We start from the raw sequence: 22,855 nt of genomic DNA on the forward strand, positions 1-22,855 counted from the left end.
GCAGAGCAGGAAGTAAAAATGTGCTCCTTACGTGTTTCCAGGGGATTCCCTCTCGTTGATACTCTTCCTGTTCCTGCTTCAGCACCAGCTGGATGAAAAGCTGCTGCAGCTTCTCGTTACAGTAGTTGATGCAGAACTGTTCAAAGCTGAACCACAAGAAATGAAACCATGAGGTTTTTTTTTCCTCCTGCACTGAACATGCAACTACATCCACGAGTCGTCCAAACCTGTTGTTCTGGAAAATCTCGAAGCCGTAGATGTCCAGCACCCCGATCACCGTGTTCTTGCCGTGGATTCTGGCATCGTAGTTTTTCACCTCGATGATGTCGTTGATCCGTCCCACGATCCAGCAGAAGAGGCGCTCGTACATGGCCTGAGGGTGACAGTGAGACTGTATATGAAGGAAACATGGCCACCATGATGTCTCTAACTGCTTTGGAGCCTTAAGTTGAATATTTCTCCATCTTGGTTTTATTTTATTTTTTCGGACGGGGGGAGACACATTTCTATATCTCTTATTGTACTTCAATGTGTCCCCTCATGATTTACAAAATGAACACTTTGCTGGGTGGAAGACATCTATCTATATTTCAGTTCTAACCCTGATCAAATAAAGAGAAGTATCGTTTCTTTTTGACTTCTGTACAACCAGAAAGAATTATTCCTTCTCATTTATTTGCCCCCTGCTGGTCAAAAGTAAGACTGCAGGTTAAAGGCACACCGAGAATAGCTTCACTTTTTTCCAGCCAGTAAAAACATCCGCCTCTCCTCCAGCATGAAGATGAAAGGACAGTCTATTTTTTTACAGCTTGTTTCTGCTGCCCTCAAGTGGCCAAAACAGGTACAGCCACAGGTTTAGAAGCTCAGCCACCATGTTTTATTTGAAGCACCAAACAGAGGAGAAAGAAGTCAGAAAGTACGGAGAGACGTGAGTTGTGTGTGTGTGCATGTGTGTCCTCCTCCTGCTGCTGTATGTGTGTAATGATGTCGGCAGGTTTTTTTAAGAAAATGGAGGTTTTTCTCTGCGTTTCGGCCTTTTGTACACATCCAAACAGCGTTTTAGATCACTGAAAAGTCTCCTCTTGGAAATCTCCTTCCAGGCTGAAGATTTTCAGAAACTCAGTTAGAGGTGTTTACTTTACGTGTAAACAGACTTTTGATGTAACCAAACCACTGATCCCACTATGTCGACAAGCCGAGGCGGCTGAATGGACAACTTTGTGGATTAAATGGTCATCGGCGAGGAATGGGGAGCACATTTTATTGGCTGCTGGCTGGTGCGGCACACAGACAATGGACGGGTGACAAACGGCGGTTGAGAGAGAAATGTCACACAAACAGTGAGTCAGACTGAAGCTCGCTGCCCACAGTGCTGGTCCTCACTCTGCCCACACGTCTTCCTCCACAGTCTCCCGCCTCTGTCTGCAGTCATAACATTGTGACTCACGCTCGTGTGAATCGCGGTACAAATTTGCCAAGCACTTAACAGAATGTCACAACTGCCCAGGATAACAGAAGTTTTCTCAGTTTTCTGCAGCTCTTCAGACGCCTTCACATTCCTTCAACAGAGACCGAGTCACTTTCTGTGTTTCCAGGAGATACCTTGGCCAGAGCGTCCCGCCCGTAGCTGGCCTCTTGCGCCGTGTGCTGTTTTTCGATGACGTCCCGCCCCGTGGCCACAGTTCGGTACAGCATGGCCTTCTCCACCTTCTCCTGTTTGGTGGACAGCAGCTCTCTGATCACAGACACCAGCTTTGGGTTCTCGATCAACGTCACGTCACCGTCGACCCCGAACGTCAGGTTTCCCTGCAAACACGGGCCAAAGGGTCATTTCAGTGCATGTATAAAGCTAATAATAAAGAATAAATGAAAAGAGCGGAGAGCTTTTAACATAAAGTTACAGAATAAAAGTGTTTTTTTTTTTTTTTTTTTTTTATCACAGAGATCTACTCGGATACTCCGAGAACTTTTTTTAAATAGATGAGAGATTCTGTTCCAGAAAAGGTCGCCACACCTTTTATGATTTTTTTTTTTTTTTTGTTAGCTCCTGACGGATCTCTTCGAGGCTCAAACGGGACATTATGTGAGGCGTTCGAGGCCATCTCCTGTAGTACCAAACATGGCCACCAGAGGGGGTTGTTTTAATTGTCACTTTCGTATGTATTCAATTCCATATAAATGTCTGTGTTTCATGAAGCTAGCTTTGGCTTTGATGTTGGTCCTAAGTGTTTTTTATTGTGGGCTGAATTCACTTAAACAGCAAAGAGCCGTAAAGAGCCAAATAGAAATAAAAAGAAATATTAACCAAACACGCATCGTCTTGGCGAGGACACTCGTCCACTTTGCCAACATCTCCACACAGAGCCGAGCGCTCCCAGCTGGTGTGGGACAGCAGCAGAGATTTGATATCATCGATGATTACCAGATGCAGGATGGTGGCCAGGATCTTGTAAACAGTCTGAATCTCGTCCGCCGTGAAGCCGATCACTTTCATGGCATCTGCTACAGCTTTGAAATCTGCCCCGTCGTTTATGGAAGACTGGAGAGGGAAGAAAAAGAAAAACGTTGGGAGTTCACGGAGTGACTCAGTGAAACGTTTTGTTTTTTAAACAGCTTCTTTTTCCCTTCATTTGTAAAAAGGTGTTGATTTCCTGCAGAGGTGAAAACAAATCAGTGGGATACCAGGAGTTGAACGTGCCGTTTTCAAAGCCTCCTCCATTTACTCCAACCTGGATTATATATTCCCACAGTTAATTAAAGTACAAACTGCTGTCCGACTGTGACGTCTGGATGTAAAAATAGGAGCAGCTGAGGCAAACAGAAAACAAACAGCCAGCTGAGCCGTGTGTTTGCTCCGTGACATCAGGCTGTTTGTTCCCTGCTCATTAAGCGATGCACAGCAGAGGTGTATTTAGAAAACTTGTCTGTACATGTCTTCTGTGCTGTATGTGATGCTTCAAATGATGTGTGCGGTTTGTTTAAAAACTTTCAAACACTTTTTTTTTGCAGAAACATCTGCGAGTCATCGCTCGTATTTACGCGCCTGCAAACACACGAACACTTTCTCCGACTTTCTGCTCGTTTCTCTTTTTGTGTTGCTGTGAGGTTCATTGTTTATATGTAAGGGGAGCTGTGTGTAAATTGTTCAGACTACCTTAATTTGGCCTCCCACTTTGATGTAGTTGTAAGCCGTCGGGTCCTTCTGGATGTGAAGCGAGCGCAGCAGAGCGTCTGGAGCTCCTCTGAGCAGCTGGTGGAGGACAGGAAGCACTCAAACGTTACCCGGATGTCTCCCACAAAGACAAAATAACTATTTTAAAAGAGGCTCAGCAGTCCTACGTCCTGCAGCTCGGACTTGTCTGACTCCTCCTGAGAACACTGGACTTAATGTAAGCTAGTTTTAAATGTCTTCAAACACGGTGTGTCCTATTTAAAAATACCTGTCGAGTAGATTTTGCTCTCTGCACAGTCGACATTCACAAACAAAGTGGCTCATTCAAATTCAACGACTGCACGCACACACACACACGCACACACACACACTGAGTGTCTTTGTATGCAAACACACAGACACATATTTACCTGGTAGTATGAATGAAAGCTCCTCTCTCCTGGCTGTTGGAAAATCACCCTGGACTGTTCGATGCATCGAAACAAAAAGAAGATCAATGAACACAAGTTAGCAAAAAATAAAAGTGTGTTTTAAAAGTGTTTCTGGATTTTGATCCGTTAAAGGAAGAATGGGCCTCGAGGAAGCAAAAAGGAAAACATCGGACAACAGCGACAGATCTGCATCATGGAACCGTTAAATTGGAGTTCTGCGACTTCAAAGGGCAATCTGACCTGCAGATCAGCAGCCACTCATCACATAATCAAGGAGGAGGAGAAAAAGTCAAAATGGCCGACATGTGGCTAAAACATGGAGCACTTTGAAAAGACTTTTTAAGTGACTCCAAATATCAAATCTGAGTTTGGAGAAACAGTCCAGACAGTTGGAGCACACAGGAACAATAATATTCAGTGTTTACGGACGAACAGTCACCGGACGCGTCTTTACCTTTTCCAGGAGGTAGTTGTTGATGTGGCCTCCGATGGGATCTCCCTTAAAGTCAAAGTTGATGTCCATGTATTTGCCGAAGCGGCTGGAGTTGTCGTTGCGGTTGGTCTTGGCGTTCCCGAAGGCCTCCAGGACACAGTTGGATTTAAGCAGCATGTTTTTCACCCTGTGAGTGTGACACAAGAAGTTCCATCTGAGGGCTTTAAGCAAATCATCTTTTTCAAGGCTTTATTTTGGGCCTTTTTATTCCTCCACTTTAGAGATAGGAAAATAGATAAAGTCAGAAATCAGGGAGAGAGAGAGAGAGAGAGAGCAGCAGGGAATAACATGCAGTAAAGGAGTCACAGGTCGGATTTGAACCCAGGTTACCCGCTAGACTACGGATGCCCGCCCTTAAAAAAAAATCCTCTTGTTTAGGTTTGATAACACTGATTTGACGATGGTCTCAAGAAAACACTGTCGATGTCGTGCTCACTTCCTGTCGTCACCTCTGCTCACTTCCTGTCGTCACCTGTGTGTCCAATCAGACTGAGAGCAGTTTGGTGACGTCTCTACATCCTTGCTTGTGTACGTCACTTTGGATTAAAGCGTCTGCTCAATGAACTTCCTCTTATTTCAGATCCGAGAAGAAAAAACACTTTTTAAAGCTGCAGCTGAGTTCACTTCAGTGTCTTCAGAAGTTTCACTGAGGCGACTCGTGATAAATGTCCTGAACATGCATCTCATCTAATCTGTCCTCAAACCCGTCCCAGCAGGTCGCTCGTGCTTTTTGCAGCTTAACGACTCCCTCTTATCGATCGATCTCGGCTGGCATCGTCAATAAAGAGCTGATAAACACATCAAAGCATTCATCGGCGACTTGTATGAATATTTCCTGTTCTGCTGCATCCTCACTGCAGCGTCCAATCACATGTCTGCATCCTATCAGAGCAGTGACAGTCGACATTCATCCAGATGTTTCCACGTGTTTGCATGTATTTCCAGCTGTTTCCCTGCGACTGAATCAAAGTCGACCTACAAACCGTCTTAATCTCTGACCTACATGCTGTGACCTTCGAATCCAAGCTTATCTCGTCACCGTGTTTAGTCAGCACACTGAGCCTGTGTGCATGCATCACAGTCGTCGAAGCAGCCGCTCACCTCTCGACCTCAGCTCTCTGATTAGGATTGGTGATAGCAGCGATGTATTGCATGATGTACTTGCTGGCTTCGGTCTTTCCTGCTCCGCTTTCCCCTGAGATGGAAGCAAAGTGCAAACAAGCATATGAAATAATCACAATTAATCATTTCTTTTTGTCATTTTATTGAATATTAACAGACCCTCAGGTGATTTTTATTCAGTTTTTCCTCAAATCTTTTTGGCTAATCTTTTTCCTGTTTAAAAATAAAGACACATTTCAATCATGTGCACAAATATCAACCCTTTTATTCACATAATTCATTTAAAACTTAGCTTCAGTCCTGCTGTGGATTCTTGTGTGACAGAGCGGCTCAGTACCGCCTCTGACCACCGGGTGGTGCTGCACCCTCTGCATGATCTCTCCGTGCAGCTTCACAGCTTGTAACCACATGAAATATGTGTTTTCTTGTTTTTTGGTCAACAGTATTTCTAAGGAAAGATCGGCCCTGCAGAACATCCTCAGAGGATCGAAAACATCAGAGCACAAATGGAAACACGCGATCATCACAGCTGGACTCTATTTTTATATCCAGGACAGAAATAGACCAGGAACGATTCTGTTGAATGCACGGGGAGGGCGGGGCATGTTTTTGAGAGGTGCATGCTGCAGGGAGGGGGGGAGGGGCTTCCTCCTGAGTTACCTGAGATGACGATGCAGGTGTCTTTGTTCCTCCTCTTCATGGCTTTGTAAGCAGCATCGGCGATGGCGAAGAGGTGCGGCGGCCTCTCGTACAGCTCGCGGCCCTTGTACTGCTCGATGGTGTCGCGGCCGTAGATGTTCATGGCACGGTAAGGATTGACCGACACCACCACCTCGCCGATGTAGCTGTAGATCCTCCCCTTCTCAAACCTGCACGCAAACGTTTCAGACAGTCAGGATCTGAATCAAATATTAAATATGATTCCTGTTTGTGTTCGAGGATCATCAGATTCTTTCATTTCAACGCTGTTTGTTTGTTTGAGGTAAAACGACACTCGAATAAGACAAAAACCACAGTTTGTATAAACAACCTCTATAATACACTAAGTTAACCATTAGCCACAGACTTCTGCAGACCACAAACAAAGGACTGGGTGGATTTATTTCACATTTTGTGTGTCGTCTGTAGACGCTCAGCTTACCCACATATATGTTCAAAAACACTGTGAAAGTGGATTATTCCTCAAACGTCCCCTTTAAAACTACAGAGAGCTGCAGGTTTCATGTGGACAGTTCGGTCCTTTCCGGTTTCATGACAATGCCTCAGTGCACAAAGCCAGCTTCACAACACTATTGTTTTCTCAGGTTACAAACAGTGGATCACCAAGAGAAGTGCAACTTTGTGAAGTCTGTCCTCAAGAGGAGAACAAAACCTCTAATGAAATGTGTGCTGCCTTTTTGTTCTAGTCGGACGTCTTTTAATTGAAGTATTTCAAGCCAGAGAGAGAGATATCATGGAGGTGAGCAGCAACGACAGTCAAAGACTCTCTCTCTCGCTCTCTCTCTCTCTCTCTCTCTCTCTCTCTCTCTCTCTTCCTTCCTCTCCAAAGAGAACCAGGATCCCGGTTTTCTCTCCACAGAAGAATGCTTTCTTTCTTCACAGCTGTCAAACCTCTGCTGCTGCTGCTCACAACAACTCGAACAGTGAAGAGTCTGTGATCGCTGCATCAACTTCATCCACTTCAAAATACTTTATCTGTTAGGAAGACACACACACACACACACACACACACCTCACGTGACATGACACACAGGAAGACGCTCTCCACCTGTTCGCTGTTACAGCTCAGCATCGCGCAGCCAGCTCCCGTCGAGCTCTCTGATCCTGATTCAAGCTTCACTTTTCTTAAAGCTCGAAACAGAGATAGGCAGAATATGAACTCAATCAAAGGTCCCTGACTCGCTCCTCTTCTCATCAGTGTTTCCTAAACCTTGATGCTTTGAATAGTTTAAACCTTCTTCTACCGACCTCTTTAGTATCAGCGATTAATGTGTGTCAAACGTGCATGCAAGGAGAAAATCGACATTCTGCAGAAATGCAGAATTTAAACTTCCCAAGCTCCAGTGGAACACAAGAACTACTGGAGAGGACGGGAGCAGGGAGATGTGAAAATAAAAATAGTTTTCTTCAGATTGAGAAGAGAAACGTGCGAGAGAACAAAATGCTTCCTCACAGGATGACGAGCTGCTACAGGACGGTCCTGCAGAAGCTGCAGGCTTCGCTCAGGCCTGTGTGGAAGTGTTCAGGCCGAGCTCAGACGATGGCATGGGATGCACGTGTGCGAGCGTGTCGAGGCTGCAGTGTGTGTAAAATCACTGGTTTTAATCAGAGCAGCTATTTGCCCCATAACTTCCAGATTTAGAGCCGTTTTTACACGATTAAGCTTCTTAAGAACAGATCATGTGCACGTTAGAACAAAGCTGATTGTTTTGGTCCCCATCGTTGGTAAAACAGCAGACAGTTCCAGTCTGAGTGAACTTTACAGGACGGTTTCTTTCCTGCTCACTCGATGTGTCGTCAGTCTCTGTTAAGACGTTCAACATAAGAACACACTCCACCTCCAGTTCATCAGCATTGTCACAGTTCAGAGAGCAAAGCATGACATTAAGTACGTTTTCACATTTCTTTTAACTGTTTTTTTCTTTTTCTTGCCTTTTATTAAAAAAATAAATATACTCAACAAAAATATAAACGCAACACTTTTGTTTTTGCTCCCATTTGTCATGAGATGGACTCAAAGATCTAAAATTCATTCCAGATACACAATATTACCATTTCTCTCAAACATTGTTCATAAATCTGTCTAAATGTGTGATAGTGAGCACTTTTGCTTTGCTGAGATAATCCATCCCACCTCACAGGTGTGCCACATCAAGATGCTCATCAGACACCATGATTAGTGCACAGGTGTACCTTATACTGCCCACAATAAAAGGCCACTCTGAAATGTGCAGTTTTGTCTCACAGCAAAATGCCACAGATGGCGCAAGCATTGAGGGAGCGTGCAATTGGCATGCTGACAGCAGGAATGTCAACCAGATCTGTTGCTCGGGCATTGAATGTTCATTTCTCCACCATAAGCCGTCTCCAAAGGCGTTTCAGAGAATATGGCAGTACATCCAACCGGCCTCACAACCGCAGACCACGTGTAACCACACCAGCCCAGGACCTCCACATCCAGCAGGTTCACCTCCAAGATCGTCTGAGACCAGCTACTCAGACAGCTGCTGAAACAATTGGTTTGCATAACCAAAGAATTTCTGCACAAACTGTCAGAAACCGTCTCAGGGAAGCTCAACTGCATGCTCGTCGTCCTCATCGGGGTCTTAACCTGACTCCAGATCGTCGCCGTAACAGACTTGAGTGGGCAAATGCTCACATTCGATGGCGTCTGGCACGTTGGAGAGGTGTTCTCTTCACGGATGAATCTCGGTTTACATTGTTCAGGGCAGATGGCAGACAGCGTGTGTGGCGTCGTGTGGGTGAGCGCTTTGCTGATGTCAATGTTGTGGATCGAGTGGCCCATGGTGGTGGTGGGGTTATGGTATGGGCAGGCATCTGTTATGGACGAAGAACACAGGTGCATTTTATTGATGGCATTTTGAATGCACAGAGATACCGTGATGAGATCCTGAGGCCCATTGTTGTGCCATACATCCATGAACATCACCTCATGTTTCAGCAAGATAATGCACGGCCCCATGTTGCAAGGATCTGTACACAATTCTTGGAAGCTGAAAATGTCCCAGTTCTTGCATGGCCAGCATACTCACCGGACATGTCACCCATTGAGCATGTTTGGGATGTGCTTGACCGGCGTATACGACAGCGCGTACCAGTTCCCACTAATATCCAGCAACTTCGCACAGCCATTGAAGAGGAGTGGACCAACATTCCACAGGCCACAATTGACAATCTGATAAACTCTATGCGAAGAAGATGTGTTGCACTGCATGAGGCAAATGGTGGTCACACCAGATACTGACTGGTTCTGAGTCCCCAGACCCTCAATAAAGCAAAAACTGCACATTTCAGGGTGGCCTTTTATTGTGGACAGTCTAAGGTACACCTATGCACTAATCATGGTGTCTGATGAGCATCTTGATGTGGCACACCTGTGAGGTGGGATGGATTGTCTCAGCAAAGCAAAAGTGCTCACTATCACACATTTAGACAGATTTGTGAACAATGTTTGAGAGAAATGGTAATATTGTGTATCTGGAATGAATTTTAGATCTTTGAGTCCATCTCATGACAAATGGGAGCAAAAACAAAAGTGTTGCGTTTATATTTTTGTTGAGTGTATATATATATATTTTTTTTTTCCCATATCATTAGTCAGCACCATGAATATTTTAAATCTACAAATTCAAGATAAAACAGATTATTTTATTGGGCTTTTCCAATAAAAGTAATTTAATATCTACAGTTTGGGGTCTTTTATTTATTTTATAGGGTTTTTTAAACATCTGAGACATTTGATTTACTTGAGATTAAAAAAAATAGTTTGCAGAGGATTTGTTTCCCGAGCATCGTTTACGAGGATGAGAGACTACACGTTGGTGTAACAGCTTTAGTAGTAGTAGATTTTTTTATTATTATTATTATTACAGGAGTCAATTCATTGAATAAATGCAGGAGAGCAACTTCAAACATGGCTCATAAATTCCCTTTGACCAAGTGTTAACAAAACGTACTTTTTATAAAGTGAAATGTTTTGGAACCTGCTGTAAAGTGACGAAGGCAGAGCAGCTAAGCTAACATGCTAGCTGCTCCTCCTCTGGTGTGACAGAAAAGGATCCATTGTGCCCTCCTGTCCCTCAGTCAGGAGGCTGCTGTGTGCCTGCTCCATTGTTCACGCCTCAATCAGAGGTCTTTGTCTCGCTCCGGGTCTCCGTCTCCGTCCCCGTCTCCCCCCCACACACACACACACGCTCCCAACACGGCAACGAGCTGCCCACTTAGCGCTGGTGTACAATAGCTTCTAGGTGTGACTGTCAACAATGCTTTACACTATAGGAGGGCTTTATGTCGAGCAGCAGCTGGGTCTGACACGAGAGTGCATCCACATATTCAACCTACTACAAGTGATGTTTAACAGCAAAGTCAGTCCCCTTAAAGACATAGTGGACAGTGGGACACGTGACATGACATGATGGTAAATCGTTAATGATATAAACACCTTTATTTCAGGTCACAACAAAAAGTCTGAGGCAGCGAGAGTTATCTCACTTCTTCAACACGCGTCGCTGTGTGAGCACACTGGGCCACCGTACTCTCACAGCTGCTCCAAGTTACATCTCATTCATATCGACGTCTGTGGAGCTAATTCCAAACACTCCTGACTTACGACTGCAATTAGGCTGCATCACAGAGGCGTCTCTTACTGTGTGATTAGAAAAACCTGCAAGGCTTGGTTTGATCACTGACACATGCTTCAAGCATATAAATAATTAGAATAATTTATACTTTATTAATCCCACAGGGGGAAATTCTGTTCACACACACAAGCCGAGATACACTCATGCAGAAACAGGGTCCTGGTGACATGCATGGGGAGGGGGGGGCCTTGCTCAAGGGCACCTCAGGAAGTGGACTGGCACCTCTCCAGCTACCAAAACAATTGGTCCCGACAGACTGAGCTACTGCCACCCCAAAGTCATGGCATGACAAACTAAGAGTCACACCATCCGGATTCTTCTGCTGCACAGTCCAAGAGTTTACTGTTTTACTATGAGAGCTAATGAAAGGTTTTTCTTCTCTTCACTTCTGAGCTCATTATCGACATCCAAGAAGCACGTTTGCATCGAGAGAAGAAGAAGAACAGACGAGACAGAAAAGACAAAAAGAGATGAAAAGAGACGAGACAGACGAGATGAAAAGAGACAAGATGAAATAGAAGGGACAGAGAGAGAGAGAAGTGAGACGAAGTGAGACAGAGACGAGAGGAGGAGTAAGAGAAGAGAAAAAACAATCATTGTGAGCGTGTCGGATCCATCTGTCCGTCTCTTGTTTGGGAGGATTTAAATGAGACACAGGGACATTAGAGATTAGAGACCGTGATGGGTCACAGCAGCCTCCCTTAAAAAAAACAAAAAAACTATTTAAAGCTGCATGGAAACTGATCCGAGTTAAATTTAGAAACACACTCATTTGTCTGTGTGTTTTATGGTTCTGACTCGGCTGGGCGGGGACTCGGACATCCCGAGGTTAGATGAAGGTTGCTGCATGACTTTGAAGTTCTGTAACCGGTTTTGAAAGGAGATTTAAAAAAAAAAAAAAAAAAAAAAAAAAGTGTTTCCTGGTCCGTGGATAAAGCCCGAGGTGCAGAACCTAACTCGCTCTCCGTCAGTCCAGCTGTGAGTCTGAACCGCTCTGACCTGCAGCCGTGTGATCTCTGTCCAAAAACGACCCCTCCCAAAAGCTGCCAGGAAATGAGACCGAGAGAGAGAGAGAGGGAGGGAGGGAGGGAGGGCGGGCGAGCGAGCGGACAGAGAGGGGTGAAATCATGACAAAGCAGAAAAAGATGATTCATGTGCAGTCTGACTCCCACCTCTGGATGTCCTGCTATCAGAGAGGAATCATCAGAGAGCCTGATGGAGTCACTTTATCAGCGAGGGATCAATCAAACAGATTGTGTCTGAAAAACACAAATATTGTGACTAATATTACTGGGATGTGATTCATGCATCACATCCCAGTAAGGAAAGATTCCAATTTAAAATGTGAGTGAATGAAGATAATGGAAACGGCTCGTTAGGAAAATATTCCTGTTCATAATCTAAAGAACTGTAAATACATCATCCTGTCATTTCAAACTTTAAATGGCCCTCTCTGTTATCATCTTGCTCCGGTTATGTTAGACAGTTAATAATGACGAGGTTTGACTCGGATTCAAACCGACAACCTTCACGTTGTGAGACAACCTCTGCATCAAGGAGCAACTTTTTAACGTTTCTCCAAAACAACCAGCACAGAGGGAAACATGAGGAGTGTTCTTCTGTTGTTTGTTTTTGCCCCCTCGGGGACTAATAAAGTTTTTTTTTAATTGAATTGTTTTTGATAGAAGTGTTTGGCCCTCACACACTCGAAACGTCACGCACACACTCGCTCCCCTCAGACGTGAATTACAGAGCAGAGCACAACCACCGTCTCCAGGCCTGTTTGGGTGGGTCTGCTTTATGGTTAACTCGAGGAGGAGCGGCCACTGTTTACGACACTTTCTCACCAGCAACACACACACACACACACACACACACACACACACACAGACAGACGCACACACACACACACACACACACACAGACAGACGCACACACACACACACACACACAGACACGTTCAGAAAAGGTTTGAAGGGTTCAAAGTGGGTGAAAATAAGAATGCGTCTCCTCTGAGGACACACGGGTCTAACTATCAAGTCTGCCTCTACATGTGAACGCACACACACACACACACACACACACACACACACACACACACACACACACACACACACACACACACACACACACACACACACACACACACACACACACACACACACACACACACACACACACACACACACACACACACACACACACACACATACACATACACTGAGAAACTCTTGAACGGAGTTCAAGTTCTTCATGGTCTGTTGCAATATAAAAACTTCCTCAGCTTGTTAGTCTCCTTGTAAAGTCAAGCTGCAGATTCACAGACTGTATATATATAAATATATTTTTTGATGAAGTCGTTGAAAGTGTTTCTGTGTCGTCATCATTCTGTGTTTGAACTTCACGGGTCAGTTCAGGGATCCTGAAAAGGGAAAGGAGATCATCTGTGTTTGGGCTGATAGCAGCCGGCTTCAGGGCTTATCTGCAGCGCTGCGGCGTGAAGGACATCACAGCAGCAGGCTTCACCTTCTGAGAGCGGATCTGTCGGTGTGGATGGAACCAGGTGAGTGAAGACGTCTGCTCACGTGTGTAATAATAAGGTGGAGAAAGTGTTGCTGGGTTTGACTAGAGGATAATTGCAGGTTTGGAGGTGGATGCTAAACAACATGTTTTCCCATTAGAAGCCACAATAAGATTCTTCAACAACAGCACATTTCAAAGCTGGTCTCGTGGTTTGTCTGCAGACCTCATGTATGGAGGCTGTCGCCCTCCTAGCGTGACCTTTGGCTCCTTTTTCCTGCACTTTCTCTCTCCTCCATCACCATCCAATCTATAATCAAAAGGCATAAAAAAGCCCCAAAAATAAACATTCAAAAAAAAAAAAAAAAAAAGAAAGTCTGTGTTTTGAGGTTTGGATGGAGATGTGGAAGCGACAGGTGCATTTTGGCATAAACTGATTAAAGTTAGTTATTGAATCTGTGGTTTTTGGTCCGGATGCTGAGCAGCTCTGGCTGATTAATGGCTAAACTTGTCCTCGTGTGTGATGTGATGTTTACAGTAGCTGTTCATTAATCGTCTCTCCGTGACCGATATTTCTCCCTCATGGCTAATAAAAACCTCTTCTGCCTCAGCTCTGCGTTACTCAGAGACGCACTTAGAACAAGAGTGAAGCGCTGCTCTGTGACACTCCGCAGCCCTCACACATCTGGCCTCTGCGTTCAGGGGATTTTCCGCTGCTTTGTAAAAGCCCGCTCGGTGCTAAACAGCAGCTCCCAGACTGTCTGACGGAGACGCAGTTTAACGTGCACACTCCCTCGGGCCGACATCAATCTTCCCCCCCGCCGCCACCGTCGGAGAAGGAGAAGGTTTGACTGCCGCTGACACCGCTGGAGGAGGGAGACGGATTAGAGCACTTCCTGATGTGCAAACATTAAAGCTTTTACAGATATTTCCTAATCTCCCAAAGTATGACATAAGAGAAAACCAAAACTGTGCAAGGATGATGACATCATGTTTTCATGTGCTGATGACACAGGTTTGACTCAATCGTGTATTATCTAATGGCTTAAAAACAACAACAACAGTGTCCTACTTTTCCAGGCTGTGATGATGTCAGAGTAAATGATATAATGCTTTCTAATTAAAAATAGAGCGGGGGTGGGGTCTTATTGGTCAACACAACAGAAAGCCAAGCGAGGATGAGGACGTGCCAGATGTGACACAAACAGACTCTGTGTGTGTGTGTGTGTGTGTGTGTGTGTGTGTGTGTGGATGCATGTCCTCGTAGGGCTTCCGTAGTTTTGAGGAACGTGGAGAAGAAAATGATTGAACACAGGTAACAGTCCTGCATGTGTTCAGCTTGAAGGAGCGGCACGGCAGCATGCTCCCACCAGGCTGCAGCTCCGACACGCCGGGGGAAATGGGAGCCATGTGTAAACAGGCCGGGCTGCAGATCAGGTGGCTGAGCGTCCTTTCTTTTTAGACCGGGATCCCACACACACACACACACACACACACACACAGTAGCGCAGCAGCAGCAGCCTGTAACTACAACACGTCTTTCCATGAAGAAGAGAGATCCTTTCAAGCTGATCAAATTTCCAGAAGTGAATTTAAAGGTTTTTCTTACAGGAGGAAAGAAGTGAAGTCAGAATCTGTTTATGCTTCGACACAGCGGTCAGACACGACGGGCTCCGTGTTGGTGAAACGATGACTGGGTGGATTTGTAGAGAAAGAGAGTAACAGTGTGTGTGTGTGTGTGTGTGTGTGTGTGTGTGTGTGAGGGGGGGGGGGAACCCCTCCAGAAAGGAACCCAGACATTACTCAACATGCTATTTCAGGAAGCCATTATGGGCTAAAAGGAGGGCGGAGAGGAGCACGGAAACAGACGCACGGGCGAAGAATAAAACAAGACAGTAGAGTAAAAATAGCAGAGACAGAAAGAAGTCCAATCATGACTTCAGCAGAAGTCCAAACCACCGCGCTGAAACACTAATAATAAGGCTACGTCCCATTTCCCTCAGACGAGCAACATGGAGGAGTAACTTTGTGCAGACAGATTACAAAGAAGAGGAGAAAGGATAAGGACGTTTATTATTTATTAAAAAAAGATTTACTTCATTGATCCCCGAAGGTGTTTACACTCTGACACACACACACACACACACACACACACACATAAACACTCACTCGTCTCAGATCACTACAAAGAAATGACGAAGGTTGAATTAATTATAAGTAGAAAAAAATCGAGAAACGATGTAATAAAAAGGTGTCTGGTGGCAGTAAATAATCCAGCCCACTGTGTGTGTGTGTGTGTGTGTGTGTGTGTGTGTGTGTGTGTGTGTGTGTGTGTGTGTGTGTGTGTGTGTGTGTGTGTGTGCTTGAATGTGAGGCGCTGGCTGTGAAAGTGAGTACACTGTTCCTCCCCCACAGCGGCTCAGGGCACGGCACCAACAGGTGGACGAGAGAACAATACGAAACGGGAGGAAGAGAGGATGACATCACCGCCACCTGGGACACACACACACACACACACACACACACAATGACAACATCCATACACTCTCACAAACACAAACACACACGCTCCAGTGTGAGCCAGCTGAGTCACACTGAGCTTTATGAGGTGATTCCCAAACATGAGGCCGTGCGAGGTAAACAACAGTCATGACTTCAGCGGAGGACAGGAAGTCACCGTGTGTCGTGTGCGGAGAGAAAACCGCCGCTGAGGCTCGTGTTGTGTCTGGGGTTAATGATGCACGCTGCTCGTTAAAACATGAGACAGACATCTTTAAATGACACGAGCACTGGAGGCGTGGCTGGAAATAACCTGGAAGGCGAGTACGGTTCAAGACAGGCAGAACCTGAACACAGGAATCAAGGTGTGTACACGCAGGTAAATCCTGCTCCTCTTATCAGGTGTCAATGATTAACCTCGGTGCTTGAGTTTTCATACTGATGCAACGACAGACAGTGTGGTGATCGTTTACCTCGGCAACACGTTCTTACATAAACGCCCGCTCATTAACATTTATGAAATGATGCCGAAGTGTGAAAACGGCTTCGATGATCTACATCTCGTTCTTACTGTACTTAAAACTCTGGTGATGAAAATCATTCAGTTTTGAGATGCTATGACACGAAGGCAGGAGAGAGAGAGAGAGAGAGAGAGAGAGAGAGAGAGAGAGAGAGAGAGAGAGAGAGAGAGAGAGAATAAAAAGTGGTTGAAAGTGAACTGGCCTGCCAGCTCACTCGGTCCACAAAATGAGACGTCTCTGAGAGCGGCTGAACTTATTTTAGAGGGGGGAATAAAGCTTCACAGACACAGCCCCTGTTTATGTAAGGATGGTAATGTGTTTCAGATTACAGGCGCTCGTATGGAAATTCCTGTGGTGAGACCGGACTTTTCACTACCGGATTGCAGAGGGAGCGGGCCTGAAGCGAGGCAGAGACAGCCTCTCTGAATCTCTCTCTCATTACTGACGAGGGAACTCCCGGAAAAGTCGGTCGAAGGAAACTTAAGCAACACGTGCAACTAAAAGAAGCTCTTTTTTTTTTTTTGCATGTTAAAGTGCACGTTAAGCAGCTGCTGGTCTCCATGGACACATCTGCTGCAGGAGAACTCTTTCTATCTTTGCATTCATCTCAAAATATTTCCCTGACCAGTGCTTCTAAGAAAAAACAACTTTAATAAGCAGGTTGGGATTAAATATTCTTCGAGGCTTTGCCGCGAAGAAATCCTCCTGTTTTCATCTCGGTGGCAGGATATGAGCGTGTCCGTCAGGACGGAGCTTTCAGCGCGTGGACTTTGGTTTTATTGCCGGCATTAAAAAAGCAAATATCTCCTGTAAGCTACGGCTGAGGAGAGTTACCTGGACAGAAAGGCCGACATGTAAACACATTTTTAGGTTACCGTAGCAACAGTTACTTACTACTGCAAGTGTGTGCTGATGGTGTTAACAACAGCTATGACCCCCCCCTCTCTCTCTCTCTCTCTCGCCCTCTGCAGGAGCAACATGAGGGGTTGGATTGTCTTTCTGCAGCACACCTTCTCGTCTGCGATAACTTAAAACAGGAGAAACATGGCGTCTGAAACAGCAGGTAGAAAGACGCCACGTTATCTTAAACGCTTTGCATTTTGACTTATGCAACTCTTCAGAGCGTGCACGTCGCCCCGGCTTAGCACGCAGGATTCCCTACTGGAAGCTGGAGCTGCAGGAAACAATGAAATGTGAGGAGCTAAGTGAAGGGAAATGCCAGCTTTCCTGCTCGGCTGCACTGCTCCGTATTATTGGACACTTCCTGTTCAGAGTCCGCTTTGACTCCCCACAGAAGGATTCAAAGGTCAAATCACTCAGAGCTTAAACTACAGTCAAACACACAGGAGCTTATTTCACTCTTTGAGCTGGGGGGGGGGAATCTGAATAACAGAAAAAGGGAGGCAAGATGCAATCCTGAGCTCTCTCAGTAGAAACTATCTCGACCAAATAGTGGAGCACGTTATCGCCGGGTAAATTAAAGTGTGCCAGCTTTCAAACAGCGCACATATTTGGACTCTGGCTGTGTTTTCTCTGCAGATAAGCCCCACCCGTCATGTTCTCCCAACAAGACTAAAACAAACAAACCAGTCCTGTGAAGCTCCGTCCGCTTCCTCCCGACCAGGTCGCATTCATCTGCATGAAACCGGACCGAGGTTTACCAGGGAGAGAAAGACTCTGTTTTATGATCTTGAGTCAAACAAGACAATCCTTTTTAAGAAGAATTAAAAAAATAAAAAATAAATAACCCCCCCCCCCCCCCCCCCCACCATAATTATCTAGGAAACGTGGAGCAGTTTAGCAGGAATGTTTCTTTCCTGGATTCCAAAGCGTAGACAAAACAGCGCTGCCTTATAAAGACATTAAGCTGCTGTAAAAGTGAGCCACTTACAACATGCAGAGAGCCTGTTCCCCATGATGTTACTGTGCATTCACTTTCTGCATGCATCAACAAGTTGTCCAAACCATCAAGTTAAGAGAGGCACACAAAAAAAAATCACAACAACAGCAGTATCGTTGACTCGTGTGATTCAATTATCGAATTACTTGGACCAGATATCGTCACCGTTTCCAACTTCAGTCGCTGCATCACTCCATCCATCCCCGCGCCGGCATGTAGCACACAAACAGGAAGTTCACATGTGGCTGAAACACGACGAGGATCAGGTCGGACGGCGGTGGAAAGACGTCAAAGAATCTTTATCTTTCGAGGTGAATTTCAAACTCTTCAGTTCATCAGACGTCATCATTCATCATTTTATCTTTGGCTTGCAATACTTGAAGGACTGCAGAATCGCTGTGTCATGATATTACTATTATCTGCAAATAGATGCTGTACAGTGACCCTTCATCAAATACAGCAGGTTGTTCAGGAGCCTGTTGGTGTAAATAAAACCATCGAGGAAGCCCTCGAGTGCAGGATGTAAATGTGCAGGCGTCTGTGGTGAATGTATTAACAAAATAAGACGACACATCCTGTTTTACTTTTTTTTAAAAATCAGCTCCTTTAAATCAAGTCCTTCCAGAGTTTCAGAGTGAGAAATATGCAGATTTTAACAGAGGTCTGGATGTGCAGCAGTCTGACTATAAGGTTACCTAATGCATTTCATTTTGACACCATTTTTAAAGAGCTGAAGTGACGGCATCCGTCCTCCAGAGGAGCCGTGAAGCGAGACACTCGCTCCCTAACATTCACACATGCAGCTCCTCTGTAAGTACAGGATGCCTTGACTGTCAGCCATATCAAAACAGAGACACAGTCATCACACTTTTTAAAGATGTACTCTGATACTATAATTCTCCTCGGTACGTAACCAGCTCTGCTTTTCCACCATGACTCATTTTTAATCACATATCAGATGATTCCTCGACTAAACACACGTTGGGGAGACGGTCTGCGTCGCACGGTTTTTCGGTCCAGGGAGTTTTTTTATCTGCTCGCTGGTCAAATCAGGCAAATTCCCAAGACCCTGCAGGAATTTGGCTCCGACTTTTATCCTAGCAGACATCTCTACAAAGAGAGCGGGCATCCGCGGCTTCTTTATTTAGAGAGCGGGAGGCTCTGTGGAAAAGGCCACAAGGTTCAACCTCAAGTCAAACAGAGTAAATGTCAACTTGAATAACCACTTCTGACCGCACAATCTTTTTCCAAATCATGCCTCACATGCAGCCACTGGAGGGGATGGGGGGGGTCGATACCTACTTAAAAAAAAGCTAGCATTTAATCGCTAATGCAGACGGCGGCTCAGCCAAGCTCGAGTCATGTTGAACTTATTTTTACTCGATGTGGATGAATAAATCAGCATGTCGTGAAGTAATCTGGAATATCTGCGCTTGCCTGTGTAACGTTCGAGTGCCGGCCCGCTCCTCCCTGCGACGCTTTGTCTCAACGCCTGCTGGAGACATGTGACCAGTTTTCCAACAAACACAACAGAAAAGTACAGAAACGTAGCAATGGTGGAAGTGAACCCCTTTTGTCCCAAAGAGACGACGTATGATACTGACCAAACAACAGTAACATGACGTGAATTCATCACGGGTCAGTGTCAGTCGCCTGGACGAGAGCGTCCTCAGGATACCACACGACTATTCAGTGAAATAGGATCATTTGATCTCGCAAAGAAATGTGTCTCGGACTCGGACGCTGCACTTATTGAGCAGCTCGTTTAGCTTCAAACTGTTCGACTCATTGTTGATCTCAGGTTGGAATCACGATGAAATAATATCACGTATCAACCAGTCCTCTGATTTTCATGTGTTTTTGGGAAGGTTCCAGCAGAGACACAAACTCAAAATGAGTTGAATGTTTGTGTGGAGTTGAGTTCTGGTCCACTGCGAGGCTCAGGTCTTGGCCTTAAATGTCGGGTTACACACACCCGGGAGGGATGTGCAAACATGCTACTTGATTTGGTTCACGGTACCAGGAAAGGTGAGATCATTCCATCAGCCTCATTCCTGCTGGATTCCTCCCATTCAGACAAACACTTACAGACAACAAGGAGGAGGGGGGGGGAAAAGGAAGCACTCCTGGCCGGTCACACCTTCCACAAATAACAATCTGCACACGCCATCTCCGGGCCGAGCTGTCTGGCTGGAAGGAAAACAAACAGACAGAAAATGGGAGCGATTTGGGAAAATGGGGCCTTCTGCTGTCTGGGCACTCTCAGGTGTTGCTACTGCAGACCGCAAATTATCTAATGGAAGAGGTATGGCTGCGAAAACAGAGTTCACCAGAGCAGCTTGGTCCTCTTTTAGAACAACGCCCACTTCTCTACCTGAGACAGGCTCGGCTTCACCTTTAGGATAAAAAAAGATGGGACACAAGGACAGTTTTTTATCTGATGATGTGCTGAAGCTCAAATGTCACCCAGATGTGTCATTTTGTCCGAAACAATAAAAAGGTATTTAATCAAATGTAGAATTAAACAACAGATCTGCTCATGAAACTTTGTGTTAGTTTTTAAAAACAATGACTGAACCATTAATGTAGTAAAGTCAATAGTTGGTTTCAGTTTATTGACTAAACATTGTAGTTAGACACTGAGAAGTTTCTACAAGAGGTTTTTAAAAGTAAAGGTACATTTTAGGGATATTTGTCTCTATTTTTAGTTGTCTGTCTTCTTCTCTGTCCTCTGACAATGTAGTGTTTTAAGGACAACCTGTAAATACACTTATTATTTTCAAGTGTGCTAAAAATATAATACGTTTCTAACTCTAAAAATCTCCACTAACAAACATCCCTTTAACCTCTACTGTACAAGGAAGTCCTGCTGAGCCATCCACTGAAGACCAAACTCCTTAAAGCAACATCAGAGATCAGTTTTCACTTTCTTCAGGCTGCAGATGGCAGACAGGCAGAAAGGAGGTGAAACTGATTCCAGGCCACAGCCCATTTGAAACGCGACGTGAAGCCACTCAGCCTGTGATCCGTCCAATCACAAAGCGCTCCTGACTTCACGTTTGACACCGAGCTACTGACAACACAGCTGATAGAAACCTGCTGCACGACAAGCTGCACAAACGAGTACGTTAACACTGAGTGTGTGTTTGTGTGTAGTGAAGTAAAGCTCGGGTGGAGTCAGAATTACTGGTTTGATTTACAGAAACCATCAAATGAATGCAACCCAGTGAGTCCTGCGACTTTCCAAAGCTACAAATGGCTCATTGTTGCAACTCGAGCACGTGAAAGTGGAAATTCAAGCACAGGAGCAGCGAGAAAGGTGGCATAAAGGACATACAAGCTTTTATATTTTAGTGTCAAGGTCAATGCAGAAACACCTGAATGATCCACCTAGCACCTGTTGATGAAAAGACTTCCGCTTAAAACTAAAGGCAGAAAAGAAACCTGAGGAGAAACTCTTTAAACTCCAACATTCATCCTCTCCTTTGTGTTTTTGAAAAGGTGAATGGCCACTTACCTGAGTTTTAGGTTCGCCATAAATTCCTCCATGGACACATTGTCCAAAAGCACAAAATCTGCTTTTCCAAACTCCAGGCTCTCGTGCTCTGCCATGCTGCTACCTTTCTGTTCCGTTTGTGCGCGTGGAGACAATTATTCTTTTTCTTTTTAACAGCTTGCTTTGAAGTGCCGACAGCAGGTAAACATTGGCGGGCTTCTCTGAGCACCTCCTCTCTCCTCACTGGATAGATGTGAAGTCCACGCGCATTTCACTGCTTTCAAACAGTAATTCCTGTCATTTTTAAATGAAATACTCTGAAGCTATTAAAAAAAAAAAAAGTGCAAACAAATTATGACAAACGCGTTTTTTTCCTCTCTTTAAAGTCCAGTCGGTGTGTTCGGAGACGAAAAGAAATCCTCGTATCCACACAAAGTTGTCCTCTTTTTTGTATCCTCGTCCCGTTACGCGGTGCGCCAGGCTGCTCCGTCCGTTTTTCCTGGAGTTTTTCTCCCCTGTCGTCCCTGGCCGACGATCCACCAATCGGATCCAAGCCGCCTCGTCGTGACCCCGCCCCTTCCCCAAAGCCCCGCCCCTGCGTGGAGGTGTTGGTCAGAAAAGGCTCAGTGAGTGGAGTCGGGGAGCAAATAGCTGTGCAGACCGCAGCTCCAGTCTCTCTGATACATATTTCTGCGATGACGGGGCCACCTCCTAAGTTTTAAAACACTCGTAGAAAAAAAAAGGTTGGCCTGACTTTTATGATGCCCTCTGTTACCATAAAAGGAAACATGAGGGCTCATCAGAATTTCTCATTGGGAAATGAATGGAAAAATGCGGCTGAATAAACCCACTGAACAATTATGAGTTAAACTATCAGCTCTTTAACATTTCTTCTGATGTGCCCACAATGAATCTCAACGAGGCCCCAGGTATCATTAAACTCCTGAACAGAGGGCTGACGTTTAAAGCAACCAAGCTTATCCTGGTGTTAGGGCGCCCCCTTGTGTTAGACAGAAGTATGTTCTAATATTACTTCTCCCCTACATTTCAGAGGGAAATATCGCACATCTTTTTACATCTTCCCATCAAGGAATTTGTTCTATTCCCTTCTGGTTTGAGCTACAGGCTGCCCAGGACTAAGAGCTACACATTTAAAAAAAAATGTTCCTGTTGTAATTAATGCAATTAATCTTTTATAAAAGATGAAATAAGAGTCTTTAGGTGTTTTTACTGCGGGAACACAACGTCAGATCTCTTGAATATTCTAAACGTTTTACTTTATCCAAACATTTTGGTGTTTTTTTTAAATTATTATTATTA

At 45.0% G+C, this 22,855-nt stretch overlaps 1 protein-coding gene across 1 annotated transcript in view; it reads right to left on the bottom strand.

Annotated features, from left to right (window-relative positions):
* myo1d (myosin 1D) overlaps positions 1-21,979 on the bottom strand; it is an 83,606-nt gene extending 61,627 nt beyond the window's left edge. Inside the window, 10 exon segments of the mRNA XM_079334018.1 lie at positions 32-146; positions 228-373; positions 1,603-1,806; positions 2,423-2,539; positions 3,155-3,250; positions 3,583-3,636; positions 4,058-4,223; positions 5,198-5,291; positions 5,879-6,087; positions 21,557-21,979. Coding sequence (XP_079190144.1) covers positions 32-146; positions 228-373; positions 1,603-1,806; positions 2,423-2,539; positions 3,155-3,250; positions 3,583-3,636; positions 4,058-4,223; positions 5,198-5,291; positions 5,879-6,087; positions 21,557-21,651 — 1,296 coding nt within the window. The 5' untranslated portion in view covers positions 21,652-21,979.
* Between the last annotated feature and the right edge of the window lie 876 nt (positions 21,980-22,855).

Source organism: Symphodus melops (genome assembly GCF_947650265.1).
Source record: "Symphodus melops genome assembly, chromosome: 21".
In the NCBI taxonomy this organism is placed as follows: domain Eukaryota; kingdom Metazoa; phylum Chordata; class Actinopteri; order Labriformes; family Labridae; genus Symphodus; species Symphodus melops.